This window comes from Micropterus salmoides, unplaced genomic scaffold (assembly GCF_014851395.1).
Source record: "Micropterus salmoides isolate LMB-PRFRI ecotype aquatic unplaced genomic scaffold, ASM1485139v1 Ms_hic_scaffold_3, whole genome shotgun sequence".
Lineage (NCBI taxonomy): Eukaryota > Metazoa > Chordata > Actinopteri > Centrarchiformes > Centrarchidae > Micropterus > Micropterus salmoides.
The window spans coordinates 6,033,946-6,055,892 of NW_024042261.1; the positions used below are offsets into that span (position 1 = coordinate 6,033,946).

Below are 21,947 nucleotides of genomic sequence, written 5' to 3' on the forward strand. Positions count from 1 at the left end.
CAATGCCCAGCATCACATGGAGCAAGACTAAACCATTTGCACAAATCACCTCACTTGCCTCCCTTTTTAATGGCCCAGGGAGAGCTGCTATTAGGGCCAACGGGTTAAGAGATGAATGTGTGAACGATTATTCTCCGGGAGTGGGGTCGTCGCCCTCACAGGTCGATTACGCTTGCTCTTTTCCCCTCTCTCTCTTGCCTCTCTTCCTCTTTCTGTGCCTCAGTAACACACCCACTCAGTCTTACACCACTTTCACTCCACTGACCCATGTTTAACTGATGTTTCCCAACATGCCACTGACCTGTTTGGGACTTTCTTCGACCAAACCTGCTGGTTCAGGCATTGTGTCACGTAACTGTGCGGTCTTTATCTACGCTGTGGTCAAAACTGTTTAGTGCCAGCTCATCATGGTAGACAGTCTCCCCAACATGACCTCATTCTTTTGTTTTATTTTCAGCAATTTGACATTTTGATTTATAACTCTGAAGCCTAAACGCCATACATTTCAATATAACACATCTGCATAGTTTACAGAAATTATTCATGATTAAAAACTGCTCATATAATCGACCTCTTCAAACACTACTAGTTAGATTTGAGCTAATTGCAGATAAATCGGTATCTGTGTCTATAAATGCCAATAAATGTCAATTACAAAATAAATGGAAACAGAAGACAGATCTTTCAATCATGTTATGAGTGTTGTCGTTGCATAGATTGTCCACCAGAGGGCACTCTGCAACTCCCCTGTTGACATAATCAGCTGTACTAAGTACTATTTATAACATTAAAAAAAGGTTTACTTTTAAACTGCATTGTGTCATGTTATCTTGCAGGGTACCCGCAGGGTCTTAAAAGTATTTAAAAAAGTCTTCTAAAAATAAGCCCTTAAAAGTATTAAATTTTGATTACAAAGTATTAAATACAAAAGTCTTAAATCTTCTCTTGGCCTTCTGTAGGCCATAACGTCATAAATAAATATTATTGTGTGGGTGACTATCCAATTTACTCCGTTTGGTGTTAAACGGCAGTACAGGTAACGTTACCGTTTATGTCAGTGTTGAGTGTCAGTCAGTTGTTAGGAAAGAAAACAAAACGTCTCGCACCGTGCTACGAACATGCTAACGTTAGCTAGTTCCCGCCAAGTGTTTGCTGGCGGATGAGGGTGAGAGCGCTGGTGCTGAGGTTAGGGATCGGCGTGTGATTCACTCACACTATAGCAAGTGCTAATGAAACGGCGGAGCTGGAAGACCCGCCTGTAGGTTCCCTGGTCAGTTAACACTACAACCTCAACGCTTTGCTCCAACGCTTTGCTCCACTATTGTAGGTTATGATGAAAATGGAAACGTCCAACATGCTAACACACAATCAACGACATCACCCAGATGTGCCGTTCCTCGGGACGAGGAAAAAACAAACTGGATAAATAATCACAGAAGCCATTGGCATTTACATTTACACATTATATTACATTACATTACATCTCTTATCTAGCCAATGTGTAACTAATTGTAACAACTCATACTGCACTAGTTTCATTTGTTATTGTTCTATTTATTTTGGATTTTGGATTTCATAGCATAAGAGTTCTTAATTTGACGGATATTGTACACACAGCTCAAAAAGCTATTGTGCATTAAATATGAAAGTGAGTTTTAAAATATGTTTTATTAAATTCCGGTAACTAGGTAAATAATAATTTTCTGTGGCTTTAAAATTCATACTGATTTTTCATTATATGGCAGTGAAGTGGACATTGAATGTCATCTTAGTTGGTACTTAAACGGTCTTAAAAAGTCTTAAATTTAATCCTGGGGGGTACCCTGTCTTGGTAAGGGATAATCTTTGTTTATGTCATGTGTTTTTGAAAAGAAGAGAAAAAGATACTTGCCAATGTTTCGGAATGTCAGAATTTAAAATCCTCAAATACCAAAATCGGTATCCGTCTTAAAAATCTTTTATGAAATAAAGGGAGAGAACAAGGATAACACCAAACAAAGGTCCCATGCTGAAATCCAGTCAGGGATGGTGTGTGTCTTGGGTCCACTAGGTCTCAGGTCTCACTAGGTCTCCCTTTATTCACCCCAGCAAATCATGCCCTAATTTAAAGTTGAGCTTACATACCATAACATGGAGTATAGTGAAGGTACAGAGGTTCTGATGTTGCTGGCGTTGCCACTGTTGTTTTTATTACTGTTAGGCAATTATCAATAGCTTTTATGCTTGTTTACTGTATACATGATCACATTGCACCTTGCCTAGGAGGGTGGATGTAAAGTAACAGAGGTTGCCATGAGTCAGACTGCTCCCAGTATTGCTTTTGACTGGTTATTTATTTATTAGTATGAATTTTCTTTGCATTGATTCATCTGATTGATCCGTTAATTCTAGCACTGTGTTAGCCACCAAACAATAAATTTCACCAATAATAAGTTCTAAGAAAGTAGGAAGCGGAAAGTCAAAGTGGCATCTTGTAAACCCCAAAGCCTACTTGACCTTTGCTTCCCCCATGGAGATCTCACTCCATTCCCCCATCTTTCTCCCACTGGGGTCCATCCATTTACCCGGCTGGAGGCCCAAAGTGGGGGCTCAGCAGGTTCGATAGGCTCAGCGGAGGGTAGACTGTAGAGACCCCCCCCCCCCCCTCCGTAACTCCTTGATAAGTGGCAGTTTACCAGGGGCCTCCATTACACCAACCAGCATGTTCATTTGTCAACTTGCACTCCAGGAGTAAGACATTCCAGGGCAAATTGTTGCTCCCTAAGTAACGTTTTTCTACACATCCATGTACCAAGACTAATTGAAGACCTTCTGCTATCATCGGGAGGGCCCGGGCGGATGCGGCGAAAGCGATAAAATAAGAGAAGTGCTGCAGAGTGCTTTGGTTGGCCGGGGATTCTGGGTTTTTTTTTATGACTGGGGGAGGTTGGCTGGCGGGACAAAGTTCAGTCTCATCGGACCTTTATTGCTGTAGGGAAAAAGCTTATTTACTGTAAACTGTTTACGGAGCTCTGTCACTATCTCTGGACTTGCAGAATAAACACAGGAACACACTCCCACTCCTAATGTCTTGTAAACATTAGAAACACGCACAAACTGACAGATAGACAGAAATACACCCTGCAGAAGACACTACATTCTGGATGGCTCTTGCTCACTTGTTAACATAATCACAGTGAATACACATTTGCCCACACCCTCGCTTCCAAATGGGCACGCACATTCACAAGACAATGCGTGGCCGTAAATACACACTCGCACAAAAAAAGCAGTTGCAAACACACAACTCCTTGTCTCAACAATGCCTGAATGCTGTTAGTTTTACTGGTGTCTCCAGTTGTTATACAAATTGGATAAACTCTTCATACTCTTTCTCAATCCCAACAATCAGAACTGTTTCCCATCGTTTTCTGTGTCGTATTTACACGGTTGGATTCAGACCTACATGTTTCTGCACATGTACCCAATCCCTTTAAAGTTAAGCAGGGGAAAAAACATGACAGATGCCTGAAGGAAAAATCAAAGTCTGTGGACATGCTGCATCTGCCAAATATATGGTATCACACTTTACGGAGCAGCTTGAGCAGATGAATCATCATCAGCCATCCTGCAGGTTTTCAAATTCATCTCAGCATACAGACATTCTGTTTCCTGCCTCATATGTGTTGTGCACTTAAACAGACACGTCAAAAAGTATGTAATGTGAAAAGTGTGTTTGCTCAAGTGTGCTAGTTTAATAATGGTTTTTCCGTCTATCTCTGTATCCCCCCACCCCCTTCACCCTCCCCCACCCCCCTCTCATGAAGACCCTACCTCTTTGGGGCGGGATGTTTTGCCATTAAAACTCCATGGTGAGTTTTGCCTCTCCCCTCCTTGGCTCCCTCTGCAGCATGCAACTGTATACCCCGTCACAGCACACCGCCTCCTTTACCTCTCATTTGTCTCCCGTTATATTTTCAACACATTCCGCATAGTTGTGCAGTCATTCCTCAGGGGGGAAAAATCCCAAAGAGTGTTTCTTATTTTCTCATCTTTTTTGTGTGTACCCCTTTTTTTGGCTGTTTTTTCTGTAAACCCTTCAGTTTTTCTGTATTTGTCGAGATTTTGTAGTACGATGATTCAATATATTGTTTTAAAGCCACTACAGTACTCAGTGAACAAATGATTTTTGTTGGATTTAATATTTATATACAGTATGTATATATCTTATATTTGCTGTTATGGTTTCACATTTTAATCTTTTAAGAAGAACCAGGAAAAAAATGCTCCAGGTCTGTATCATAGGTAGTAGTCCAGGGGACTTAGGGCAATGCCATATTCTTGTCTTGTTGCTGTTTGGGTTTTTTTAAGCCGCCTACTAGAAAATGACATCTCTGCCTTCTTGTCCTTTTCTTTGTCTGTGTTTAGACCCTCCATGATGTTTTTCCAATAATTATGCCTTTGTGTAAAACACATGTTGCTCAAATTTTCCTTTAGTCCGCTTTGGTTAAAAAAAGATTCTGTCGGATGTGTACTTGCACGCAGTAATTGTGTCTTGTCATATTCTGGTATTGTGAATGGTGTCTTGTGTGGGTGTAACAATGTGACTAATATGTGCTCCTCTACAAAATGCAAAGAACTAAAGGTGAATCAAATGTTTTGTGTTTAGTTCATTATAACTAAATACTTGAATTTAAAGCTGCACTAGTTGATATTTTCATATTAACCATGGGTCATATGACTATGTGTAATGTGAAAGGGATGAACCCACGGGGTTCTGCAGTTCCTCTCTGCTCTACAGAGAATTTTATCATCTTTAATAACACTGTTTTGATTCTCATCCACCTTGTTTCCAGCCACAGTAGGCAGCTGTTTTTAGCAAAAAACTCTGATGAAACCAGTGTAGGTGACACGCCTAGCATCAAACAGCAGACAAAGTTAAAGACTAGCTGGTCAACGTAATGGAGAATTTAAAGATCCATATTTTTTTGACAGGAGTTGATGATATTTGACTGAAACTCATTGGGCAACCAGAAACACAACTTATCAATGCTAATGTTGTTCCATGTCTGTGTGATGTGTAATTAGGCAACTGTTTACTAACATGGGTGGTGGTGGCGCATAGATAAGATGCTTGCCTTGGGAGACCTGGGTTCGATTCCCACTGTGAGACATCCACCATTGTGTCCCTGAGCAAGACACTTAACCCCTAGGTGCTCCAGAGGCGTGCGACCTCTGACATATATAGCAATGTAATTGTATTGTCGCTTTGGATAAAAGCGTCAGCTAAATGAATAAATGTAAATGTAACATGTTCACTATAAAATCATTATGGGATACTGTATAGGCAGTGGCCAAAAATCAGGAATACTACTTTAAACTGTTCACAGATACTTTAGTATCATCACTTATTTACATCACCTAACCTAATTTAATATTCTGAATATCAACAAATGACCAATGACAAATGTAGAATTAACATGACAATAATGAGCTAGCCTGGTTCCAGACCTTTGAATCGCTGCCCACATGACTGACTGGAAAATAAAGTGAAACAAAAAGGCAATATAATCTGATTTCCTGGGTTTTGATCAGGGAAGGATTCACATTCTCTTTAAAATTTTGAGTTAAACTTTATTTTTTAATGCCCCGTTAGAGGCCACAGCATCCTCCTATTCAATGAACCTTTTCTTGTAGGGGGCTGAAGCCAAGTCTCTTGTCAACACTGTCTCGTGAAATCAGATGCTTACAAGCTTTTAAAAGAAGCCCCATTATGACAGAGTCACTTATGGAGAGATGATTGAGTGGCTCAGTGAAGTGAACTTTTCCCTTCCTGGCTCCCTGCTCTCCAGCTCCTCCCTGTTGACTCCATTCACTTGAGAAAATGAATAGCATGTGGTGCCTTCCCCAAGTCTTGGGTTTCGTCTTTTGTTGTGGGCAGTCACTCATACTTTTTAATTGAAGGTTTTTTTTTTTTTTTCTTTCTGTCTTCATCCACCTCCCGCTTAATCTAGGCCCTTAGTGATTTCAGAGCATATACTTTTCAAAGCTACACATCATTAGCATTGGAATCTTGACCCTCACAATAACTGCCTTCCGCTCAGATTTGAGCTAGTTAAACCTATATTGTTTCTCTAATAGTGTATGTCTTGAGACGTGAGCTATGACAGTCTATATGCCAATTTCTGCTTCGGCATTCCATGTGCCCTCTGAAAACTAAGTAGTACCCAGAGTTATAGAAACGGAGCCCTCTTTTATTTCCTTTTCCAGGATACCATGAACTGTATAATGCCATCTATGATTTACACCAGGAGCTTACACCAATATATTTAATACTATTTGCGCAATCTGACTGCAAAGACTATTTAATAAACTTTCTTGCCTGGCGGAGTGTAGGGTATCGAACAGGTTAAATAAAAAGGCCTAGTTTGTCCTTGAACAGTTGATGCCCATTCTCCAGTGTTCACTGAGTTTCCCCAGTGGTTGTCATTAGTGCTGTGTGTTCGACACAGCCCCAAGGCTAGCTCTTTTCCAAGGGCTGTTGTAAAATAATAAATGTGACGCTGAAGGATGTGTCCTCCACATGACTGCCCTTTCTCTCTCCCTCTCTCTGTCTTTCTTTCCCTTCCTGGTCGCAGTCTTAATACCGGCTCTTTTTTCGGATTTGAATGAACCATATGGCCCAGAATCAGTGCAACGACAGCAGCACAGCTCTTTGTCACTGGATTGCCAGCTCAAGTGAGCTCTATCATATTTGTTTACTGCGAGGGTCCTGAAAATAAATGGAAGCTGCCACTGGACTTCCATCCCCCCTCGGAGGCGCCTCACGTTAGCCCCGGACATAGTAATGCAAAGGGACTTTGATGGTTGATGTCGCAGATTGAATTATGCCCTTGAGAAAAAGCTATTAGCTCAGTCAAGAGTTCTCATTTGTTAAATTAAAAGTGGAAATGACATGTGAGTAGTCTTCAGTGAATTGAAGTTGCAAAGAAAATGGATTCCACTCCCTGGTAAAGGGCAATCGCACAAAAGGAAATATTGTGGAGGGAGAAAAAAAAAATAGATTTGCCGTTTGTTTAGTGACATTCCTCCCCCGCTCCCAATTCCCTTTTAGTATATTAATGTTTCATAATTTATTGATATTTTGTTATGTTTTTTGTAACTTGGTGCCATTTGCCAACCCGCTCCCCTACCACTGGTCCACTCCAAAAACCGGTTGCTGTCCTCCATATGGAGAGCAGAATTAAGCCCTTGTCTGCTGGAGCTGTGCCTCTCTGTCGTAAGGGCAGAAACCTCAACACTTTTAAGCCACTTCAAGTGAGATCAAGAGGAAAAGGATGATTTAAAACACAGATGAATAAACTTTAGTGGTCACTGTACCCAGAGGAGAGGAGACTCGAGCTGTGATGTTTGGTACTGTTGGCAGGCTCGGCGCCAGCTGAGGCCTCTTCAAAGAGGCCCAAACCCAGCTCATCAGCTATGAGACCACAGTGAGGAGCCAGTATTGTAGCCTGCTACACATTGGCCTGTGCGTGTGCGATCATATATATATATATATATATATATATATATATATATATATATAGCAAGCTGTGTGAGGTCAGTATGCGGGTTGCAACTTGGTCAGTCCTTCCCTTTTGGCTCCAAATAATAATCTCAACTTTGCCTCTTGAAAGTCCTTTCTTGCTGATTTTTCATTCTCCCTTCAAGAAAACCTGTCAGATTTAAACAATGTTTAACAATGTTTTTCCTTTCTTGATTATTAACTTACGTCAACATGACGACCACGAGGAGGTTAGAATAGTTTCTAGTACACAGTGTAAGTTGCTGTGTGGTATATGTCAGCACTGAGCTTTCACCCTTGAAAACCAACATCAGCTTGCTCTGAAATAGGATTTGTGTTTCCTGGGTTATTGAAACCAGTGAACCACAGGGCCTTTTGAAGGGTTTAACATATTTTCCAGCAACGGGAGAGATGGAACACCAGGCTTTTCAGCAATTAAACACCTCAGCAAAGAAGAACTTCGCAGAACTTCCCCACAGTCAAAGTCGGGATTACAGTTCCTTCTCTTGAGCATTGAACAGAAGTTATATGGTGTCTTGTGACCAAAGGATCCCTCGTTTCTCCAATTTGCCTTACCATTTCACGTGCCTACTTCCATTTTCATCATAATGGATTACAGTAGGGTTCTTAAAAGTTCAAATTCATATAAGTATATATACATGTTTTATACTCTGGTGAAGGATTGTTGAGCTTGAAAGGAAGAAGAAAGGATGCAATAATGTAAGCGCTCATAGCTAGTGGATAGCTGACTTGTTTGATAAATGCTTTATTTTTTGGATGCACTGACAAACAAATAGGCCTAAGAAAGAGTTTGGAGAAGAAGACAAAGGGCACCCAGAAGTTAGCCAATGCAGTATCCTGAGTGTGACTTTATGTCCCCCTTCATCTTCCTTTCACAGACGGGGCTTACTGTGGATATTTAGTTATTCTCCCCTTGACCCAGCACTAATAAATTTAAGTTACAAAACTTGTATAGAGGCCTCTCTTATGACTACCTTCACCACTTCCTTTTTCCTGATCACTCTTTCACACAGTGTTGTCCAAACAAAGACATCAACATCTCTTTGCATCCAGGGAGTAATTTACGAGGTGCTGACAGTCTGCAGGGAGGCAACAGAAAGAGAGTTTTACCAGCAGCAGGTCTTTCTGCACCTAGTACTGTGAAAGTTAGTTGAACTACTGGACACACAGGCGTTACTGTTGAACTATGTTTATTTCACTCTGCTTTCTGTGATGGAGTAGTATCAATTTCACAGAAATACAATTTGACCTGAGGCCTTAAATCACCAAATCTTCACCGCTTTTGAAGATTTTTTTAAATGAATAGATGAAAATCTATTTATTTAACATATTTACATGTGTTTTCCTCCCTTAACATCTATGTAAAAGCATGTAGGTAACCTTGAGTTGAGAATATGTAGTCCCCACTCTGATTCCAAAACACACTGATTGAAAAATGAACGAATGCCCGGATGGATGGACCAAGCTTAGCATAAGGCTTGAGCTGCTAAAGCTTTGTTCAGACTGCAGGCAAATCAGATTTGTTTCTCAAATCAGATCTTTGTGACAGACTGTTATTTGCAAGTGATCACAGGGAATTTGTGTGTCCAGAGCATAGACTTTATAAACGAAGTGGACATAGCCACCGTGGTGTCACCCATTGGTTTGTGGACTACTGCTTTGAAGCCTTGAGTTTGGCATTTTGGCTGTAATCTTGTTTCTTTGCAACCAGAAGTGACTCTGTATTTGGCTAAGAGGGTGGAGCTAGCTTGCTGGATTAGTAACGTGCACCCGTATATCACGTTACCTGATATTAATCATATAATGCAAATTTCAAACAAAATGGAATGAAAAAAAAATAAACAGCCGACTCCTTAGAGTGTCTTTCAGTATAACCAAACGCTGAGCAAGATATTTTTCGTCGACCAAAATGTTAACTCACATTCATAAACTGAAAAGACACAGTGTAAGGGTCAAAATGCTTAGATGGAAACACAGACAGCACCCTAAAACAAGTCATGAGTAGTTAAATGCAGCGCCATTAAATAAGCTTTCTCAGCAGTTAATTGTACACATTGCAGTGGATATGATTCACCTCTATCCTGATTGAAAGGTTGCTATGGTAGCGACTTGTCAGTCACAAGGTAGCCACGCACTAAAGCATACCCTGCTTTATTGTCTATTTTTGTCTATATGGGACCATAATTTACTAACTGAACATCATGCTCTATGGAAAAAAAGAATGCCCGAGCATCTGGACTGAGGCGCATTTCATGTGTTTTTTGCTGTCCAGACTGGACAAGTCCTAAGAGAACCCAAGTGTTATTTTTCTCTCGACAACACTACAAATTCTGTGCATAACCAACACATACATAAATTATTTCAATAACACACACTTTTCTAGTTCAAATATTCAGGGGCAAAGATAAAACCTGACCAGTCTTTTCCCCATTCCAGGCACTCTAGTTTTTCAAATTTACCCATTCTGTAAATTACTGATGCTGTTCAGCCTCAAGAATGAATAGAGCCAGTATGCCTCACACACAAAACTGCTATAGAAATTGAACTGCAGTAGTAGCACTCATTGCCTGCAGGTGGCACAACCTCGGCTTCAGCTGCATATAGATGGAGCTGGTTGGTTGGACATTTTCTTGATATACTGTACCTGGTGTTTTGTATTTGAATGTGGAACTTTTAAATCAGCCAGAGAGTCTCTTTCTGCTCATGCTATCTATTTCTGGTTATATTTGTACCACAAAAAAAAAAAAAAAAAAAAAAGACAAAATCCAAAACACCTGTACAAAGTTCTGCACCAGAAAGCTTTCATGAGCAGAGGAAATGTTAAATTACAATATTTTGTGTGTGGGTGCTACAGGTTAGCAGGTACAAGATAAAATACAAACCAGGAAGCTCCGTCTGAAGGTATATTTAACACTAAGAAACCACTGTGGTTTATTTTTTTAAACCCAGACAGTACAATTCTGGAACATTACAGCAACATTACAGTGTCTCTTACATCTCAATGCTAAAGGGGTAAACGGCAATGACAATGCAGGATAGCAGCATGGAAAACGTGCAGTTCTGCCTCAATTTCTTTGTCTTTTTCTCAACAAGTTAGTGTTGACAGAAGTGAGTGTGTTGCCTCCACACCAGTGTGGTTTCTAAAGGTCAAGGTTAAGCACCCCTATGGGAGTTTGTGACACCATAGTGAGTCTTCAAGCCCTTAGCCCACCTCATGCCTGATCTGCTGTGACCATGTTTTACTGTCCAGGTCGGTTATAAGGCTGGACAATAATACCAGACCTCGCTACTGTTTTCTGATCATTGCCATATGGGGAGCCCTATTGCAGCTGAAAACCCTTTCTGTGTCCGCTTCCTCTCAAACAGTCCTGACATGCTGAATAATCCAATAACTCCCAATAAATTCTGTCCTGTGGCCAACACAGAGTAAGGCAGCCATGGGAAGGCAGCATGGATGCTGCTGTCTTGAGGGGCAAGTTCCATTGAGTGATACCTTTTTGTTTATTCATTTAAAAGATCCCTTACATCATGGGCATTCAATGTGAGTGAAAGGTTTATTGGTCCCTACTATTAAGATGTTAATAGATACTAAAATATAAGGGTGTCACTCTGTGTTGAAAAGTCTTGGGGACATGAAGGCTCACATTAGGGGCGTGATGATACATTTGGGTTACAAGACGTGACGATGTACAAGAACAAGACTAGAAGATTTGTAACAATATTTGAAAGCAAAATTGAAATGCTGAAATATATGAGCGTGGGTTCTTCAAACACTTCATTTCCTGCATTCGGGAGACATTTTCTGCTCCAATGTATGGTGGAAATGTCTTTATTTATAGAAAGAGAAGAAACAAAACATAAAATTCAGCTTATAAATATGAAAATATAACAATATAATTCGGTAATCAGCTGCAATTTGTGGAAAATGCACATTTGTTTCTTCTATATTTAAATTGCATTGCAGGTTTTCAGTTGTTATCTAACATTTCTTGTAGCAAGCTATTTTTCAGAACATTTTTACAAATGCTTTAAAAGAAGTGATGGGGACGAAATCAGCCATGGTGGGGACATGTCCCCAGTATAAATGACACCACCATGCTAAAATAAGATCGACACAAGCAGTACAGCCGAGCCACATTAGTGTGGGTGCTACAGGTTAGCAGGTACAAGATAAAATACAAACCAGGAAGCTCCGTCTGAAGGCAAATTTAACACTAAAGCTTGATTTATACTCCTGCGTAGCCAGGCATTTATACTTGTGCGTCCGTGTGTCCGTCAATCTGCAATTACACCCCCAAACACTTGTCAGCAGTAGCGCTACAGCGTCCACTGTGTTGACTTTTGCCGGCCGAGCAGGCTAACTTCTGGTTTAGCGCTCCGCTAACGTGAATGGGGGTAAAATTGTAAATGTGCGGCTGGGTTAGCCTTTTCAAATGTTATCGACCGAATGGATCACATTCTGATAGTGAACCGAGTCATTTCGCTCGGGTTGTGACGATCAAATATATTGATCCACCGTGTTACAGCCGCTGTTTTGGCCGCTAGTAAAAGTTACTTCAAAGCACGGACACTTCCTGTCGGCTCGGAGGCATTGCGAGGCTACTCAGCCGACCAATCACAGTGCTTTGCTTTTCTGCAAAACTGCAGTTTTTACAGAGACCGTCTGTGGCGGCATACCTTCTACACTTCATTGAAACTGATGAGGAGGCCTGTGATTTTTGACACAGTACCATTTTTTGTCTGAATGTAACCCATGAGAGGAGCACACCTATCAACACCATCACGGATGTCTCATACACTCCTTCCTTTCCAGACAGGAAGATGATCTAGAATTGGGATTGAATTGTGTATAGGGGATGACCAAGCAGGTGGACATTTTGAAGTGTCATATGTTTTTGAGTTTCGGATTGATTATCGTTATTTTCTAAGTATTTCATACATCCACATTTGTGTCCACTCGAAATAAATTTTTTTCATTTTCTGCTATAGGTCGATGTTTTATTTGCAGGCATTCCAATTTCCCCTTGCTTAGCTCCTCTGCATGCAAAGCACTTTTTTAAAGTTTGTGTTTATTGTTCACAGTGTGTAATTTTTATATACTTACCTCCAAGGTGTTACATTTGTTGTGTTATACTATTAAAATCCATCACTTCTTCTAAATCAGATTCTGGATGTTATCTTTCATGGTTTCAAAGGTGCTACATATTCCATTTTAACTTCCATAAGTCAGCAGATTTAGGAACATTAATGTAATCACTGAATACAGTGAGGCATTGATGAGTATACTACGTGTGGTTAACATTTTATGCCACCCAGTCAGAGGGAAAATTATTGGATTTGTTGGCACCACAAGACGGGAAGTATGCTACTCTTCAGAAACAGGGTTTATGGAAAATGTTGTCTTAATGCTGACAAACCAGTGATTTGGTGTAAGTTTGAATTTATCAATTTTCTTCTGCATGGTCCCATTTGGTTTCAATACTTAAAACCAGTCAATTAATGTGTTACACACACATTAAAGTGTTGAGATACTATACTGAGCACCTTTGAGACACGATACACTTCAGTAAAGTTTTTACTTTGGCTCAACGTTGTACTCTTTTCCCTCCTGAAGCAAAGCTAAGCCACCCCCTCAGATCTCCCCGAGCAAGTCCAGTGGAGGAGAGTTCTGTGTGGCTGCCATCTTTGCCTCGCCTCGCTCCTGGTTCATCACCAACCCCAATATGAAAAGAGAGAAAGGTTAGACCAAGGCCGCAGGGGCTTTTGCATTTTTCTGGAGCAAAAGTCCAAATATGTCACCCTAAAAGTGAAAACCAAATGGCCAATGGATACAAAATCTTGACAAATGTAGTTTCTTCCTCATTATTGCAAATGCACTTTTAATAATCATTGTAAGTAACTGTAAGAAGCTGATTCTTAGCTCTGCCTTCTTTCACAACCTCTTCACAGATCAGTCCAGGCAGTCGGTTGTTGACTCGCTGTACATCATCAGTTGCTATGGTAACTTAGTGGAGCATGTCCTGGAGCCTCGGCCAATTAGCACCGCTCAAAAGATTAGCGATGACACACCTTTGGAACTCAGCACCTGTCCAAGGGCCTGCTGGACTTTAGCCAGGTAAAGCTGTATTGACCACTTTATCCTAGAAAAAGTGTCTCTAATATGTTCTGTCTCATGGTCGATATGTCTTTTGGGGCAGGACTCCACAGTGGAATGAGCTGCAGCCACCCTTCAACTCTAACCACCCGTTGGTGCTGGCCTCAGACCTGGTGCAGTACTATCAGTATCTTCTGGCTGGTAAGTTCTAAATAAGTACTTATTTTTGTGTTCACTAGTTTACACAAAGTAGTGTGTCAGGTGTGTTCAAATCGATTGCAAAGTTACATTTCGTGGAAGCATAAATGTATGTAAACTTAATGGAGATGTCCATCACTGCAGATTTCCTCTAGGCAGCTCAAAACTAAAGTGAAAATGTGTTTCAGGTGTTTCATTGAGATCCTGATAAATAAATAGTTGAAAGTTCTACAAGCTTACAATAAAGGGGACATTGGGACCAGGCTCTTTGTACCTCATCAGTTCTGAATTTATTTTGATTAGTTAATGTTTAGTTTGATTAATTATGTGACAATGTTGTAACGGAAGTTCCAGAACATCGCTTTAATATTATCCTGAAGAATCCATTCATCCACCTTTTAGCTATACCTACATATCCTTTGGAGGTTCCTGTGAGGCTGTAGCTGATCTCAGTTGACATTAGGCGAAAGGCAGTATATCACTGCATATTAGAAGTGGACAGTGTAGACTCAACCATGATTCAGACTCAACTATGATACAAACATTTAAAAACCATGTCCTTTCTCCTCGAAACTTCCAATGTGAAGCTGAGATAAAAGTATCCTTTTTTCAGATAAATAAACCATTGCATCAATCAATCAATTTTTTTCTCATACACGTAACTTTCTCAGCTTTTTTTTTGTGCGTAATTGTTGACATCATTCTCATAGACTTCAACATTTTTCATTGAATATTAAGCCCAATCATGTTCCCGAAGTTGTTCGCTTTTTTAGTCCTGCCTGTCTTAATATAAAATTGTTGAATTAACTAGTAGTAGTATTCTTTGCAATAAATGTCACTTTGCTACAAAAGGGAGTTCAAATACCAATCGCATGAAAGCTATTGATGTATCTGCCTGTACTATGTTTGTTTATTACATGTATGCATCATCAAGTAGATGTCTCTGTATGTTTTGGTTGCGCAGGCTAACATGATCATGTATGTTGTATGTTTTTGTATGTACTGTATGCATCATGGGTGACCCCTAGTCCCTGCTGTTTTTCAGTGCTGACTGTGTTGAAAGCCAGTCCTTATCCTCTTATTGGTGCCACATGCAGAGAAGAGACCTTTCCAGGCAGCAGCCATAACATTTCCTTTCACAAAGATTTCAGGGAAAGATCCACCATTTCTACCATTTCATATCCTCTGAGCCCTGTCAGAAGTAATCCTGATTCTTCTGTTTGCTTCTGCACCTTGAATCTATTCTTTGTCGGCCACACTACACGCCTGCTTCAGGATATGCTAGCAAAATGCTATGAGATGCCGCAGTCAGACCAATTAGCTGACACCCTAAACTCCCTCTAATTCAATAACAAGTACAGAGCAGTGAGCACTTAAGGTTGCCCTCTGAAAGGCCAATTCGCAAAAAGCGAATGCTTGTGCACACGGATGGCCACACACGGAATCAATCCACCCCCTGGAATAAGCTGGCGTTTTGAGCTCACTCCATAATTATAAACACACAAAATCTGTAATTAGCTCTTGCAGCTGCTCCAGGGCAAGTGGTAGCTGTGTTTACCCTAATCTTTCTACTCTTCTCCGTTGACTTCTGCAGTGCTCCAGGTCTAACTGGTAGGATATTTTCTCAAATTAGTGCTAATGGTCTCTCCTAGTGTCACAGCGATGAGTACACGTTGGGGTGACGGGCACGGGCGTCAGCTTTTTCCACCATTCTCTCTGCCAGAATGGGCAGTGGAACTGGCTGCATAATGAGAGATTCATTGCATTAACATTTACATCCAATTAACAATAGCCAGATAACACCGCTTTGTCTCTTTATTCCCCAAACCAGCCAAGTGTGAACCGATGCAAGACTCCATAAACATAATTGTTCAGCTCTCTACCCACTTCTTGTTCTCCTGCCATTTTCCCTCCAGGTCAGCCTCCTATGTACAACCAACACCAACTGAGTTGCTCTTGGAGTGCCACCTTCTATTTCTGCACTTTGTACCCAAGCACGGGCTCTCAACATCCTGTTTCTCAGCATGCATCCCCTTGCCAGCCCTCTCTTCTGCCGTTTCCTCCAGGGCTTGGCAACGTAATGGAGAAGTGATCCAGGAGAAGGGGTCGATTTGACCTTAGGATGAATTACAGCACAGCCATACGCCCCTTGTCCAGCTGCCTCTCACTGAGCATAAAGATAGTGCCGCTGCAGAGGAAACTGAAAAGACACGCTGTTCTTACTTGCAGAACAAATTGTGCTATCTAGGTCTAATTTACATTGCCGATACAACCGTCACAAGAGAGAACAAGTAGCAGGAGAGGGAATGAGACTAGAAAGATTCACTATTCAACAAGAAACAGAAGTACTGAAAGAGTCAAAGAATGAGGATAGGAAAAATATACGCAAACAGCCACTTCAGCAATTTGTCTAACAAAGTATGACTGTGTCTCTAGAAAGGTGGTGCAAGGCGAAGAGGTGGCAGCGCGTGATTGACAGGCCATGGTCTCTGGTCTCGTGGCTCTATATTGGATGACCTAGGCTGATTAAAAATGCAGTATGCAGGGAAAGGAATAGGAAGGGGAGAGGAAGGGCCGGGGTCAGGCCAGACCGGAGCCTCCAGGACGGGATGATAAAAGGCAGCAGTGGCGCCACTTCATGGTCACTATCTCCACCTGTCCATCTGTAGCAGCTACTGGCAGCACTCAGCCTTGCAGAGGAGGGCAATGTGCAGCACTGCCTTGGAGAGATAAGGAAGAAAGAGACACACATTATACAGTATACTCACAAATAGAGGAGATGCTGTAGGACGATCTGGCTTAATAAAAGCAAACTTAAGCCAAGTTTTTAGTGTTTGGGGAATCCTCTATCTTTAGCTGAGGTGGAATCACAGGATTCCTGTCTGTGTCTCCAAAAGTACACATTTGTTTAAAAGGAAAGTGTTTGAACAGGCCCGTTTTTTGTCCTAAAGTGTCGGACCTGAGTAATAACAGAAAGACTACGCTAACCCCTATCATAACAGGGTCTATACTTTGATGAATGTGAGGTTTTCACACCTTCGTTAGCTACATTCAGACTTTTTATTCAGAGTGAGTTTTTTCCACATTCATTTTTTTTTTTATCTAGCTGTCTGCAATATGTTTTCCCACACCTCTTTCCTTCGCCGCAGAGTTGCTCTGAAGCAAACAAACCGGTGAATAATTTACCACCTGGATTTCTGGCTGGCTCCTTTGAGCCTGGCGAGGATGGCAGCAGCAGAGGCTATGCTTTTTGGCCGTGGCCCTCCCCTCCCTACCTGTCATATAATGTGCTAATTGTGGAGACTGACTGACTGGCTGGCTCGGCTGCTCTCTTGGGACTTTGAGGTCCATGACAGGCCAGTCACAGTTGCCTCGTCAATAGATCTAATTGCCAAGAGAGAGGGGCCAGAGTGAAGGCTTTGGAGCATCAGGCGTTTGGTAAAGAGAAACCGTGGCGCCATGACTAGGTCAGTAATCAAAGAGAGGCAGAGAAAGGATGGGGTAAGTGTAGCGCTGGCTGAATGAAGGAACTGTCAGTCAAATACGCCTTGAATGATATATAATGACTAAGCTATCCCAGTCTGTCAGTATGCCAGCACCTATCTGCCAGAGTACTACTCAAAAGAGGAAAGCGAGAAGAGAGGAAAGTGAGAAGTGAGACAGGTGGAGCAGTCGAGAGGGAGCCTAGCAAGTGAAATGTCTGGCAGCCACTGGGGCAGGTCAAAGTAGAGAGTGGAAAAATAAAAGACTAACAAAATGAATCTTTAAAAAATACAAATGAAAGAGATAAAGGTGAACAGAGCAGACAGCTCAGACAAGACGGCTATCCTCTGTCCACTGTGCAGCCAGCTCTCCAGATCTATCAGATTGTTAGCCCCTTATCTATCTCTGGAGATCAGCCTGTCCGGCCCCTGGCCCAAGGCCCTGGGAGGTCGGACTACATCAATACCTAGGCAGCCTTTGTTCTTGTTCTGACTCCCTGCTTCACTGCTCTGGCTAACAGGCCACTGGCTACCGGCCTTCAGCACAGCAAAACACCACTCTCCACAGTCAATAAAGACTGACACAGACAACTCTGTTCCTCTGCGGTGTAGGGAATATTGTTTTTCTGCTTATATGGGTATGCAAGCACATAATCATCAGGTTGGTTATTAAAGAAACGGACCATAAAATAGTGGAAAAGCAGTTATTATTATGAGTATGCTGGGAATTATATTTTATCTCTTATAGTTTAAGCTTATCAACCATCATAAGTAAATATCTTGTGTCATGGCTCATCATTTTTTTTCTGTAAAATCATCCAGTAACAGTTTTCGGATATAATAAGCAGACGAGACTGTACATTAATTAAGGATATTTAAATAGAAATAGTGTCCTGCCCACAAGGAGCTAATAAACCCAGGGATATTACTGATGGTAAACAAATGTATGTGGTCTCACGGTATGTGTTGCCACATTGTTTAACCCCCATATCAATGGTTTATTTTTGACATTGACACCAATTACTTTTTGAATGACTAGGCAATAGGAAAGGTGTCAGCCACAAAATAAAAGCCAGGACTTGTATTTCTACATAAGATAGAATTGGTACAGTATGTTTGGCCTGCAGAAGGCTGAGAGTCACCACAAGCATACATTTCTGGTAGTGTACAGTACTTAACATGGATGTTGTACTGTATCTCCACTGTTTACAAATCAGTTGTCACAATGAAAGATAATAACTTATTTTTCCATAACATAGTCATGGTATGTTGGGCATTCCTGCTGTGCCTCTAGCCAAACATTCAGACTCCTTTCTTGAGTGTGGTACAATAAGTTTGCACTTAAAAATTAGCCGTCTGGGAAATTGCATTGACGCTCTGTCTCTTAAGAGCCAGTAATGAGCGTTGTAAAAGCATAAGGCAGAGACCGGACACTAAGATGGGTAGATATGACTGTAACTGCCGGGGTCAGTTTGGCTCATTACATGCACACTAACACACACACACACACCCGCATACATACACACACGGATGTGTCTTTGCTTGACCCATGGGGATGACCACTAGCTCCCCACACCGGACTCTAGAAACCCAATCCCACCAGTCCACCAACTGCTTCAGAACATCAATAATTAATTAGGGAACAGCTATTGGCCCCAAGGGTCAGAGAGCAAGGGGAGAGAAAGAGAGGGAGGGAGATAGAGACAGAGAGAGGGTCGTTGGGGGGTGGCAGTGGAAGGAAATAGTGGAGTCATGATTTTGTTTAATAAGTAACACAACACATGCTTTGCTCTTTCTTCCTCCAATTTGAAACACCATGAGAACCCTTCTCTTCTTCTCTTTCTGACTGTAGCCCTAGCTCCTTTTCCACCAGACTACTTCCCCCGAGCTATCAGACTCTTAAACTCTAATTCATCCTCAGCACTGCTCCACTGATAGTTTATTTCTGTTACTGTTTTTCATAATTGATTCTTTATTAATGGATATTGTCTGTTACAAAACTCAATTTCACTCTATAACTTGTTGTATTGTGACAATAAACCTACCTTTCCTTCTACATGGTGTCTCTGAGTTGTTGAAGGGTCACCCGAAATTTCACTTCACATTATTCTGCCTACTCAAATACAATGGAAGTAAATGTAATATTTTTATAGTGGACACAGCACTGAAAAAATGACATTTAAAAACTCACCACTATAAAGTCTATCCTTCCAAAGTTGAAAAGACCAAAGCTGTTAAACTTTAAGTGCCACTTTTCCTGGCTGTGAGGATGACAATCTGATTTCCATTTACTTCTGTTGTTTATTATTGGTGTGGAGGCAGAAATAGATAGACAAACAGATAGATAGACAAACTTGGCTAGATGAAGAAAGTAACTAGTGGGGGGAAATTAACACCTGCCAAATGTGGGTAGATTTTCCATTTGGCGGCTAAAAGTTGGAAGGCTACCTGCCACATTGGCGATAAAGGTATTCAGCATGATATCACCATATAATATCTATTTGACGCTAAAACAGCAGCTCACCGTTCCTGTTTGTTATGTGTCAAACTTAAATTGGTCCCCGCTGTACCCAGGGATCTAAACGGCGACAAAAAAGAGGCTGAAGCAGAACATAAAAAATAGAGTTGGGGGCCTAGTGTCTGATACCCTGTCAGATATTCTTATGGTGCAGCTGTCCTCCCCAGGAGTGTGATCCATAGACTGTATAAAAAAAATGTTGATCTCACTGTTATATTTACATTTTGTTTAATTGAAAAATACAACTAAATAAAACTTAATAAATGAAAATAATGGTTAGTTAGAGCATATTTAACTTCTAATTTAAAAAGGTTAAAATGTTTGAAAATTTAAGTACAAAAAGAATTTAAGTAAACATTAATAAAAAACATTATCCAATATTTTGATGTTTTGCCGACTACATAATTAAGCATGCTGTTCAGATGAACATTATATCGCAGAGAACAAGGAGCAGACTGTGATTATTTAGAAAATGTCTTCCTGATACATAAAGTATTTCATGACTTTGAGATAGAATAAAGTATCCTACCTGTCTATCTGCCGTTTTTCCAATGTCTTGTTTGTAGTCGTTTTCATTTCCTCATGTTTGTCATTCTCTGAGATGTTTTTATTTACGTCAATTAATAAGATTTTAGTAAAATTGTTGCAAAAAGTAAATGAAGAACCATTTAGATTGCATTACAGCAGTTCTTTCCCACTCTGTCTACTGCCATTGTATCTATTTCTCTTGGTTTTCTGTTAATGTTGTTTAAATTTATGTACTTTGGTGGCTGCTGACTCTAACTACCCAGTCCTTCCAAACATTATTCTCTTTTTTCAAACACAAACATATACAGAGCTAGCACTACTTCAGAAGCAGGTGTAAGAACTGTGCAGACCACATACTTCGTAAGGGGAATGTGTGTGTCAGAGTGGGGGTTGATGTGACATTCGTTATAGAGGTGTCAAACACCAAGCTACCTCCATCAGGGGTGTATGAACACCTGGCACGTGTGGATAAAAGGCCGGACCACTTCTGTGCTCCAGATGTGGCCTTGACGAGTTTATTAGCAATTCCTGTGTTAAACAAACCCCATCCCTGAGGTGGGAGACAGAGAAAGGACTGATTCTCCACATTAGACCTCATTCTCCACGACTGCTTAATCAAGCCTGCAAGAGACCCATCTGTCTCTGGTTCTCTCTGCCGCACTATCTCTCTTTATAACACACACACACACACACACGATATTTCTCTCTCACACAATTTACTGTGCACTTGCTTTTTCGCACACACTGGCACATACCCATATGCCATGCGAGAGAAAGGAAAAACATGGCATTATTTGTCTTTTACAAAAGAAGACTCTGAGCATGTAATAACTGTCGCCACTGCCTTCAGCCTACATGTATTGGTTTTGGCTTTCAAAGACCATATCAGTCAATCCCAAATGACTCCAACACACTTTAATAAACTAGTTGTCAGTTATCGTTTTCCTTCACAGGCTGATTTATGTAAATAGTTAATGGTAATATATGATTCACAGCCCTGCTCTGACAACTCAGTCAGCTGAAACTTACTGATATCCCTGTCCGATTGCTGCGTCGCTGTCATATTTTATAATGTTGGAGGACTGTAAACTTTTCAAGAATATTATTATATAGCAAACATTTAATACTTTAAATTTTAGATACACTTTCTGGCTTGAAAATTATGATGGTATTGGACATTATCGCACTGTCAGCTTCAAAATATCAGATGTAAATGCCTTCATTGGATAAAACATAATGCAATCGTGTGTGTGTGTGTGTGTGTGTGTGTGTGTGTGTGTGCGCGCGTGCGTGCATGTGTCTTTCTATGTTCTCTCAGCAATGCCTCCAGGAAGCCCAGGCCCAATCACGCGCCACGAGTCGTCAGACAGCCTGGCGTCGGGCCACAGTGGCCAGGAGGACGAGGAGTGGCTTTCTCAGGTCAGATCTCTACTTTAACCAACATTACATTAACATTATGTTAGTCTCACACTAACACTCATGGCCGTACCCACCTTTGACCAGTATTGTTTCCAAGAAATAATTGCCTAAAAATAACTTTACTTTGAAGAGAAGTCCTGTACA

General features: G+C 41.0%; 1 protein-coding gene across 3 annotated transcripts in view; it reads left to right on the forward strand.

Annotated features, from left to right (window-relative positions):
- Nucleotides 1-21,947, forward strand: part of bcas3 (BCAS3 microtubule associated cell migration factor) — a 344,304-nt gene that overhangs the window by 105,576 nt on the left and 216,781 nt on the right. For 2 of the 3 annotated variants that reach the window (XM_038692465.1, XM_038692466.1), the window contains exons 17-20: nucleotides 13,179-13,303; nucleotides 13,514-13,679; nucleotides 13,762-13,859; nucleotides 21,703-21,803. In XM_038692465.1, coding sequence (XP_038548393.1) covers nucleotides 13,179-13,303; nucleotides 13,514-13,679; nucleotides 13,762-13,859; nucleotides 21,703-21,803 — 490 coding nt within the window. Of the gene's footprint in view, nucleotides 1-3,806; nucleotides 3,852-13,178; nucleotides 13,304-13,513; nucleotides 13,680-13,761; nucleotides 13,860-21,702; nucleotides 21,804-21,947 lie in introns of all 3 variants that reach the window. The other variant, XM_038692467.1, reaches the window with a different exon arrangement.